Source organism: Diceros bicornis, chromosome 30 (assembly GCF_020826845.1).
Source record: "Diceros bicornis minor isolate mBicDic1 chromosome 30, mDicBic1.mat.cur, whole genome shotgun sequence".
NCBI classification, from domain to species: Eukaryota; Metazoa; Chordata; class Mammalia; order Perissodactyla; family Rhinocerotidae; genus Diceros; species Diceros bicornis.
The window spans coordinates 10,625,309-10,636,921 of NC_080769.1; the positions used below are offsets into that span (position 1 = coordinate 10,625,309).

An 11,613-nucleotide genomic window follows, 5' to 3' on the forward strand; every position below is an offset into this window, starting at 1 on the left:
AAACATCCTAGTTCTTACAACATTCTTCAGGCGAGTTTCGCTAAGGAACGTGTATATAGAGAGATGAATGACACAGAAACCAATGAGCAAATAGTTCTGAGAAAATTGGATTTGAGACACTGAAATATTGCCAAAGGTACTGGAGTATATGACCTTACAAGTGAATAGCTTGAATAGAAAATATAGACACAGTACTGGGTGTTCATTTACTTGTTTCCCTTTGTCGGACCCTCTTTTCTTTTTCAAAAGATGTCCAAGTTACACAGAACCATGGAATCTAACACATGTCTCAGAATTCTTCCTCATGGGCCTCTCAGAAGATCCAGAACTGCAGCCTTTGCTCTTTGGGCTGTTCCTGTCCACGTACTTGGTCACCATGTTGGGGAACCTGCTCATCATCCTGGTGATCAGCTCTGACTCCCACCTCCACACCCCCATGTACTTCTTCCTCTCCAACCTGTCCTTGGCTGACATTGGTTTCACCTCCACCACAATCCCCAAGATGATTGTGGACATCCAAACTCACAGCAGAGTCATCTCCTATGTGGGCTGCCTGACTCAGATGTCTATTTTTACTCTTTTTGGATGTTTGGACAGTCTCCTCCTGACTGCCATGGCCTATGACCGGTTTGTGGCCATCTGTCACCCCTTGCACTATCCAGTCTTCATGAACTTCCACCTCTGTGGCTTGTTACTTTTAGTTTCTTTTTTCATCAGTCTTTTGCACTCCCATCTGCACAGTTTGATGGTGTCACAACTTGCTTTCTTCATGGATGTGGAAATCCCTCATTTCTTTTGTGACCCTTCTCAGCTATTCAACCTTGCCTGTTTTGAAATCTCCACCTATAACGTATTAATCTATTTCATTGGTGCCATTTTTGGTGGTGTTCCACTCACAGGGATCCTTTTCTCTTATACTCGAATTGTTTCCTCCATTCTGAGAGTCTCATCAACAGATGGGAAGTACAAAGCCTTCTCCACCTGTGGCTCTCATCTGTCAGTTGTTTGCTTATTTTATGGAACAGGCGTTGGAGTGTACCTCAGTTCTGCTGTTTCACATTCTGCTAGGAAAGGTGCGGTGGCTTCATTGATGTACACTGTGGTCACCCCCATGCTGAACCCCTTCATCTATAGCCTGAGAAATAAGGACATCAAGAAGGCCATGCAGAGGCTCTTCAGAAGAACAGTCTAATCTCAATACTTGTGCCATTTTTTCAGTGTGTGGGTTGAAAAAGCCAGCAAAACCAAACATCTGGAATTTGAAATCTTACCCATTTGGTTTCATAATTTTTGTAGCTCTTGTGCCTTTCAATCCTCTGGATGTTTCACATGTGAATATTGCTTCATTTGGTACATCTTTAATGGGGCTGAGGGAGTACTGAGGGATGTTACCCTCATTATAACCACTGCATGATTAAATCATATTACAGTTCTAGAGCCTTCTTTATTTCCTATTTATGACCCAGGCATGTTTAAGATATGTACAACTCCTTTTTTTTTTCAGAAAAAAATTACACTCCTCAACCCTTTCCAAAATTCATGTGTTTCCACACAACTTTTGTGTCTTTCAGATGTGTTTCTGCATGTTATGTGTAAGGATGCATGTAACTGGTCCTAACGTTAGCTTCTTATTGGAGTCACCTGAGGATCTTTACAAATATTGATGACTGCTTTTCACCACAGATTATAATTGAATTGTACTGAGGTGTAGCCTTAGAATGAGGATTTAAAAATTATCCCAGTTGGTTCTCATGGATAACCAAGACTGTGAAGTACTGATGTAATCACATGTGTTGTTCAAAGATGACTGCCATTATTGGATCTTTCACTGCTTGTGAGCAGATGCTGAAGTTCTTCAAGTCCTCCTAACTCACAAGAGGGATGATATGAAAAAGTTCACCCTTGCAGCAGGCAACGTGGTTTTTCCCACCATTCCTGGTATTATTTTAATATATTCTCCTTCCATACCATACAACTAGTCATCTGTACTGGTTAATAAGATATTATCACTTGCTTCAAACTCACTCTTCTATAATTTACTTCAGCAAAGGCAGGCTCTTTCCTTTCACCAGTAACAATATCTTTAGGACTTCACTTTGAAGCTATTCTTCCCTGTCTCTTGTCCTGAAAAATTGGTCTTTGGGCTCTGATCTGTGTCTACTATATGGGTAGCCATCGTTCATTTAGGGATGTCACACAGAGTTTCTGAGGCAGTGATCTGGCGCTCTCTGAAGACCTGCCTACTAACTAGTTCAATTACTTGGCCTTTTGCAGCTAAGCTCAATAATCTAACAACTTCACTGAACAGGAACTTTGAACCTTGAGAAGGGAATGCCTTTTACAGAGGATGAAGCCAGTGAGAAGAGTTACATCCTATCAAAAATGACTAAGTTAGAATTTTGATTCCTTGGTTTTCCTGAACTGAAATGAGACAGTTTGGGTCTGATCTACTCTGGAACAATGAAGTCTGTGTCTCAATTTCTGAAAACCTAAGTAATGGGCAAAAGCCCTTGGAATTTGCCAAGGTAATTGTGATGGTTAATTATATGTGTGAACTTGGCTGGGCCATCATGCCCAGATATTTGATCAAACATTATTCTGGATGTTTCTGTGAAAGTGGTTTTTGGCTGAGAATAGCATTTAGATCAGTGGACTTTGAGTAAAGCAGATGACTCTCTAAAATGTGGGTAGTCCTTCTCCAATCAGTTGGAATCCTTAATAGAACAAAGACTGACCTGCTGGAGGAAAAAGAAATCCAGCCAGCAGACTGCCTGTGGACTTGGACTGCAACTCTTCCCTGAATCTTCACCCTGCTGGCCTCCCCTGCACAATTTGGATTTACCAAGCCTTTACAATCACATGAGCCAATTACTTAAAATAAATCTCTCTCTATATATAAATATATCCATATCCTGCTGGTTCTTTTTACCTGGAAAACCCTGACTAATACAGTAATGTTGCTTTTTGATATTTCATTTTATATTTTCCCCAGAGGTTATACTTGCTTTTTCCTTTTTAAATTTCAACATTCAGAGTGAGTGCTACTAATTGATTAACACTATGCGTAAGGGAGAGCTTGGATGGAAATATGCCAAAAAGGGCCACAGTAATTATCTAAGTGTGGTGCTACTATCCTTGATATGAAAGAGGCATCACAGAAAATAGAGAGGGTATGAGATTTGAAGACACAGCTGCACCTAGATCTCAGCAAAAACTCGAGACCTGTGGCAAGTCAGTGCACTTCAGATTCCTTATCAGTGAAAAGACACCTATGGAATGGGATGAAATATTTACAAACCATATGTCTGATAATTGGTTAATTTCCAAAATACATCAGAAATGCCTCCAACTGAGGGAAAAAAAAACTTACAACCTGCTTAAAAATGGGTTAAGGACTTAAAAAGACATTTATCCAAAGAAAACACACAATTGGCTAACAGGTATATGAAAAAGTGCTCAACATCACTATTTATCAGGGAAATTCAAATCAAAACCACACTGAAATATCACTTCGCACCTGTCTGGATGGCTGATTAAAAAAAAAAAAAAACCAAAAGACAATAAGTGTAGGCAAGGATGTGGAGAAATTGGAACACTTGCACACTGCTGATGTAAATAGAAAATATCATAGCCACAACGGAAAGCAGTATGGAGGGTTCCTTAGAAAGTTAAAAATAGAACTACTGCATTATCTAGCAATTCCATTTCTTGGTATTTACGCTCCAAGAATTGAAATCAAGATCTCAAAGAGATAGTAGCATTGGTATGTTCATTGCAGCACTATTCACAATAGCCAAGATCTGGAAACAACCAAAATATCCATTGAGAGATGAATGAATTAAAAAACTGTTATATAGATTCATATATATTTATATATACATCCATATATTGGAAGTACTCCATATATAATGGAGTACTATTCACCCTGAACAAAAGAAGGAAATCCTGCCATTTGCAACATCATGGATGAAACTTAAGGGTGTTATTCTAAGTGAAATAAGCCAATCACAGAAAGACAAATACGGCATGATTATACTTACATGATGTGTCTAAAATAGTTAAATTCATGGACTCATATGGTGGAATGGTGGCTGCCAGGAGCTGGCAGGAGGAGGAAATGGAGAGTTACTAATTAAAGGGCAGGAAGTTTCAGTCAAGAAAGATGAATAAGCTCTAGAGATCTGTTGTACAACATTGTCCTATAGTCAAAAATAATATACGAACACTACAGAAACTGTTAAGAGAGTAGATCTCATATTAAGTGTTCTTTGCATAACAATAAAAAAATGTTTTCTTTAGAGACACAGATGTTAACCGAGAAAATGAAAACACTATCAGATTCTTGATATAGAAAACCTAATCCTCCCTAAATTACTTGGCTATTTGAATGCATTTGACAATAAATTCACGTTGATGTATGTTAATTTAAAAAATGTGTGAATTTCTTATTACGATGTATGAAACTTGAAAGTCAGAAGGAATACAGATGAGATTTCTCCTGAGAAGTGGATGTCCTCAGATCCTACAAAGGACATTTACTTTTCTTATGAACTTTTCTATTAATCTTAACACAGCCTTAGAGTCTGGGATAACATGAACCAACTTGACTAATTATGAGCTCTATGCATTGACCTCTCAAGCCCACACAGCTGTAAATAATCAGCCTCTGCCCTGCAACCTTTCATTTTGCTGGTCTCAATACTGTTGGATCAGTATGTGTGTCTTCTCTTCCCAGAGTTATTGTGTGCATCCAGGGGTCCATGACTGACTGTCTTCCCGCCAGTCCTAAGAACCGAGCCTGAACCTTCATCACTCACCAGGCATGGGAAGGAGGAGGGATCTTCATTCCTTTGTCATGCCCTAGCATAGAGGCAGCGCAGTCCAGTGAGTATCTTTGTAAATAACGGATACAGGAGGGACAGGGGGAGCATTGTTTCTTCATCATCAGAATAGGTAGGACAGGTGTAGTAGCCAGATGGGAAGGCAACAATATGCAGTTTCAGCTCAGAGGCCTATGAAGTTAATGTCTTCCTTCTGATGGGGATCTGAGAACTCTCATTCAGAGTTCTGCTTTCCTCCCACATTGGTTCCAGCTCCCATAGGCATCTCTCTCACTGGAGCAGGAAATGAGTTTCTCTAAACTGTCCCCTAACCTGTCCAAAACGATCATGAAGGTGATGATAAAGATGAGTTGGGGAATGATGCCAGATGACCATGTACATGGTATCATGAACGTTTATTAAATATTCCCACATGCTGGGCTCTGAACTAAGTGCTCCACGTGGCTTGTTTAATTTCATCTGCATAGTCATCCCTGAGATATATGTGCACACATTGTTGTTTCTTTACAGAGGAGGAAAGGATTATAGACTTTCAATGTAACTTGATCTGGGATAGAAGGGGATGAAGCCAGGTTTGAATCAAACAGTCTGACTCCAGACACAGGGCCCCTGGCCAGAATTCTCCCCCTACCGCCCAGCTAGCCATGTCACTTCTCTGTGCTCTTCCAAACAAACACCCACTCCTCCCTGTGCTCCTCTCCTTGGAGGTTACTGGTGGACCACAGTGGAGCGCAGTGGGCAGCACTTGCTGCATCAACCATAGGAAGGATGGCTGAGAGGACAGGCAGGGATCACAGAAAGAGCTGGCTCATGACAATTTAGGACAGATTTCTCTCTTGCCTCTGCTCCTGGATTTTGCCTTAGCTGTCCACTTCCTCCTCCATTCTTGTAATTTAGCCCTTCTCTATTTCAAAGGGAGGCGTAACATCAGTGTCTCAGGTCCATCTATACTCAAGAAACCAGAAACTTTTAAAAGATATACATTACATGTATCATTGGTTAAGACTTCTGAATCACTGCTTTAAACTCTCTGAATTTTAACACAGTGGAGACATTAACTGCACCTGCCTCAGAGATCTGTAAATTAATTGTGAGTCCCTTCCACTCTAATTATTATTTATTGACGTGGAGCAGGTTCTTAGTATCTCTGAGCCTCAACATTATCATCTGAGTTGATTACTAGTTGATACCACTACGTTGAGTAAGGACTAAAAAGATAATGTATACTATCTATATGAATAAATATGTGATAGATGCATATAAGGGAAAAATATTGAGATATTATTAATATCGATTACACTAAGCTACATAACATTCAACCAAAATATCTGTGATCTGATGGTTTGGTTTTCAGTGGATACCAGACAAAAGATCTTATTTTTGTCCCTATACAAAAAGATACTGAACACTTGAAAGGAAATGACTGAGTCACATTCCTTCCTGATTAGCCAGAGCTTACATTGTCTTTGGCACACAGGCAACAACGACAAAAAACCCTGAAATACATTGAATATTGAATAGACCTTTTCTTGGTTTGCAGAAACAGAGCATAGTCAATATGACACACAACTGTTGCTTTTTTTCCTGTGCCTTTATCCATTTCAGGGATGTCCCATAAGTCAGGAGAAAGGATAAAACAGCACTAATTCGTGTTTAGGTCATGGATGTTCAATAGAAGCTATTATTTTCAATTTAATAACATCTACAACATTCAATTATTTGAAAACCTTCACAGTGATTTTCATAAACATGAAAAAGAAGAGGCAGAATGAGAACAAGAAGGTACATTTTATTTTGTGGGCTGAGACACATTTTAGGATTTCTAGTACTCTGAAACCAGAGAAACTTCAGCTTCTCTGTGGTATAATCAAATAAACGGTTATTAAAACTTTCTTAGTGTTGCATTTCATTAGTAAACCCACTGTTCCAAAGTTCCAAGAACTTTGGAACAAGTTCTTGTTACAAAACAATGACCAAATACTTATGAATTTCCACCTCTGTTGGATGCCAAATCTCTGGAGATGGCTGTTCTTCTCTTTGTTTCCAGATAAGGAGCACCAGCATAGAGAGGTTGAGGGATTTACACACACTTCTGTGAATTAGGATAATGAACCAGTGGTTTTAGGGGCACTTATGGCACTACTACGGTGGATTATAGGATTTTCTATTAATAGTAATGTACTTTCCCAGCCAGCTTGAAAATCTGAAATATGGAAATATTATTCCCCAGATAAAATGTGAATTTTCATATGGAGCTATCATGGAATGACTATTATTAAATACTTGAAAATATTTCTGATTCTATACCTTAATAATAGCGTGTAGTTGATAGCAACTGATTTTTCTATTGGGAAAACAAATGTAGGTAATAAATAGTAAGATTGAACTGGCATTGAGTTTACAACACAAACAACTGTCCTCCATGCCCACGTCATACAGAAATTCTCACTTTTATGACATGGAGATAGGCAAAAGAATTTTCATAGGATTGTTGAAATAAGGGATTGATAAATAAAATGTTCACTCCTCAGGTAATACTACTTGTCCATTAAAATATTATATCTGGTATTAAACACAATGCTATAGTAAACAGGAACATTTTAGATGCAATATGTGTAGTAATATTCTATTTAGGTAAATTTTCAAGGAAACCCTTTACAAATACATAAATAAATACTAAAATTATGGAAACACTGACAGAAAATATATGCACCAAGTTAATGACAATGGTTGCATTGGAGGACAGGTGTGCAGGGCAATGAAATCATGCAGAAATTCAATCAAAACAAATTTTATCAGTAGCATTTCAAATTTCTATAAAATATGAATTTTGAAGCAAGTATTATTAACTGCATATATTTTAAATATATGTATGAGGTATTAATTATAGTAATAATAGATAATATTAACAGAACATTTTCTAAGTGCCTGGCAATATTCTAAGGCATTCTTCTTCTTTTTTTTTTTTTTGAGGAAGATCGGCCCTGAGCTAACATCTGCCAATCCTCCTCTTTTTGCTGAGGAAGACTGGCCCTGGGCTAACATCCATGCCCATCTTCCTCCACTTTATATGGGACGCCACCACAGCATGGCCTGACAAGCGGTGCGTCGGTGCGTGCCTGGATCTGAACCGGTGAAGCCCAGGCCACCGCAGTGGAGCGCGCGCACCCAACCGCTTGCGCCACCGGGCTGGCCCCCAAAGGTGTTATTCTTGACCCTGACTGTACGTTAGAACCATGAAGAACTGTGGATATAGAGATTACTTTTTAATTGGTTCTAGACTGTGCCATGGCATTGGTATATTTTACAGTATTCACAGGTAAATACAGTAATCAACTAGGATTGAGAACCACAGGTCTGAGCATTTTATGTTTTATTTAATTTAATTTCTTAAAACAATCCTATAAGTTCAATTGTTATCTCCATTTTACTGATGTGGAAACTCCCCAGGTGTTTGATATATCCATCTCTGTTCTTTCTTTTGCATTTTCCCCAAATTAACTCACAGTGTGACCTCTCAAGGAAAATGAAGATCAGAGTTGCCTTCAGGGAATTGACTTAAAGAAAATTGTACTTAAGGAGAATTGATTTAAGGAAAATCCTGCCTGTTTCAGTAAAGATTGTAGTAGCCATAAGAAGGCTGGGTTTCAGACATGGTTTGGGTACCTCTCATCGTCCGAAATTCCTCAATGGTGAATTAGAGAGTTGGATTTGATGAGGACAGAGCACTTCCAAATGTTTAGGATTAGAAGTACATGTAAGCATTTTTACCAAGCCACTACAAAATGGAGACCAAAAAACAAAGAGCAGTGTCAAACACCAGATGTTTCCCTGAGATTATATAGGTTTGGTATATAATCCTGAATAAGATGAGAAATTGGAAGAAACTATTTTTTAAAAGTTACTTTTAGTTGAATGATTGAGAAGTGCACTGTACACTAATGCCATCTATGAGGTCAATAATGCTGTATGAGCTTGTGCATTTACCAAAACATATTTATGGAAATTTGAAGTGTACCAGGCCAAAGTTAGGAGTTATATTTGAAAAGATTTTTATTTCCAGTTTTATTGAGGTTTAATTGACATATAGCACTGTATAAGTTTAAGATGTGCAGCATAAGGACTTGACTTACATATATTGAGAAATGATTACCACAGTAATCTTAGTTAACACCCATCATCTCCTACAGATACAAAAAAACTTTTGTTGTTATGATGAGAACTTTTAGGATTTACTCTCTTAACAACTTTCAAATATTCCACACAGCAGTGTTAATAGAGTCATCAGGCTGTACATTACATCCCCAGTACTTGTTTACCTTATAAATTGAGTTTGTACCTTCTGACCACCTTCATCCAATTCCCTCACCTGCTACACATGCCACTGGTGACCACAAATCTGATGTCTTTTTCTATGAAATTTTTTTTAAATTCCACATATAAGTGAGATCATACAGTATTTGTCTTTCTCTGTCTGACTTGCTTCACTTAGCATAATGCCCTCAAGGTCCACCCATGTTGTCATAAATGACAGGATTTCATTCTTTCTTATGACTGAATAATATTCCAGTATATATACATAACATTTTCTTTGTGCATTCATCTGTCGATGGACACTTAGGTTGTTTCCATGCCTTGGCTATTATGAATAATGCTGCTGTGAACGTGGGAGTGCAGATATCTCTTCAGCAGTGCTTTCTTTTCCTTTGGATATACTCCCAGAAGTGGAATTGCTGGATCATACAGCAGTTCTGTTTTGAACTTTTTTGAGGAAACTCCATAGTTTTCCATAGTGGATGTATCAATTTGCAATCCCAACAACAGTGCACTGGGGTTCCCTTGAAAAGACATTTAAAAGAAAACCCACATATTTGAGTGAGCACATCTTTACATGGAGGAGAGAAATCAGAAAACCAAAGATTCATGGAAACCCGGGAAGATAACTGGCACATAAAAAAAAAAAATCCTTTCTGGTTATGAACATTTGACTTTAATTTAGAATCCAGATACCGTAGTTCTAGCAATTACACTGTTTATCAATATTCCAAACCAAAGGAATTTCTTCCACTGTATCTGAATGAAATAAGGCTGTTTCTAAGTGTCTTTTAATCAGAATTATTTTCTTTTCTTAAAGGGAGAAGGATTTTTCTTGTTCAATATGTTTCTTTAAAAGAGTAGGCTGTATTTTATAGTGTTCATGGATTTGTTATCTGTAACTGACCTTGATCCTATAACATTCTTCAGGTGAGTGTCTCTAAAGTAAGTATGTAGAGACAGGGATGAATAAAACAGAAACCAATGAGGAAACAGTTCTAAGAAAATTGGATTTGAGACACTGAAAAATGTTGCTGAAGACACTGGGATGCACAACCTCACAAGTGAATTGCTTGAATACAAAATATGGACACAGAGTTGGGTGTCCATTTACTTTGTTCGTTTTTTCTAACCCTCTTTTCTTGTTCGAAATGTCTCCAAGCTACACAGAACCACTGAATCTAACATTTGTCTCAGAATTCTTCCTCATGGGCCTCTCAGATGATCCAGAGCTGCAGCCTTTGCTCTTTGGGCTGTTCCTATCTATGTACCTGGTCACCATCTTCGGGAACCTACTCATCATCCTGGCTGTCACCTCTAAGTCCCACCTCCACACCCCCATGTACTTCTTCCTCTCCAACCTATCCTTGGTCGACATTGGTTTCATCTCCACTTATGTCCCCAAGATGATTGTGGACATCCAAACTCACAGCAGAGTCATCTCCTATGTGGGATGCCTGACATAGATGTCTTTTTTTTACCCTTTTTGGGTGTATGGATGGTATGCTTCTGACTGCAATGGCCTATGACTGGTTTGTGGCCATCTGTCACCTTCTGCACTACTCAGTCATTATGAACCCATGCCTCTGTGGCTTCTTAGTTTTAGCATCTTTTTAAATTAGTCTTTTATACTCCCAGCTGCACAATTTGATTCTGTTATAACTTACCTGCTTCAAGGATGTGGAAATTTCTCATTTCTTCTGTGACCATTCTCAACTCTTCAACCTTGCCTGTTCTGATATCTTCACCAATAACACAGTCATGTATTTTGTTGGTGCCATTTTTGGTTTTCTCCCTTTCTCAGGGATTTTTCTCTTACTATAAAATTATTTCCTCTATTCTGAGAGTTCCATCAACAGCTGGGAAATAGAGAGCCTTCTCCACCTGTGGCTCTCACCTGTCTGTTGTTTCCTTATTTTATGGAACGGCTATTGCAGTTTACCTTGGATCAGCATTGTCACCTTCCCCAAGGAAATATGTCATGGCCTTGATCGTGTACACCATAGTCACCCTCATGCTGAACCCCTACTTATCTTGTGGTACCAGAGTGGGTCTCTTGAAATCACTGCTCTATTTTCCATCTGGCTTTCTTGTTACATACTTTTAATAATGGTCAGTAAATTTCACTACACGGTGAAGTTAAGTAAAGTTCACTACTCCATTTACAACCCTACGCCCTTGGTGTTTATTGGCTTCCATCTGGCATCACATTGTTCCATTATTGCCTTCGTCTTGCTGTAGCTCTTTACCCAACTCCCTGTACTCAATTTTCTTCATTGAAATAATTAGCTTGTTTTTTTTTTCTTGACTGAACCCTGAATGATAAATCATAACATAGGGAAAGGTATATTAATTGATGCAATTGTAATATTGCATAATGAGCTGATAAAAAAGTGGTTTGAAATGTGTCTTTGTTTGGAGTGCACAACTGACATTTAAGTACTGGAATCATATTTCC

General features: G+C 38.4%; 1 protein-coding gene and 1 pseudogene across 3 annotated transcripts in view; both read left to right on the forward strand.

Moving 5' to 3' along the window:
• LOC131394440 (olfactory receptor 7E178-like) overlaps positions 1 to 1,485 on the forward strand; it is a 35,192-nt gene extending 33,707 nt beyond the window's left edge. For all 3 annotated transcript variants that reach the window (XM_058525809.1, XM_058525808.1, XM_058525810.1), the window contains one exon: positions 250 to 1,485. In XM_058525809.1, coding sequence (XP_058381792.1) covers positions 250 to 1,192 — 943 coding nt within the window. In that variant the 3' untranslated portion in view covers positions 1,193 to 1,485. The remainder of the gene's footprint in view (positions 1 to 249) is intronic.
• Positions 1,486 to 10,255: 8,770 nt separating this feature from the next.
• Positions 10,256 to 11,262, forward strand: LOC131394199 (putative gustatory receptor clone PTE01; annotated as a pseudogene).
• The last annotated feature ends 351 nt before the right edge of the window (positions 11,263 to 11,613 follow it).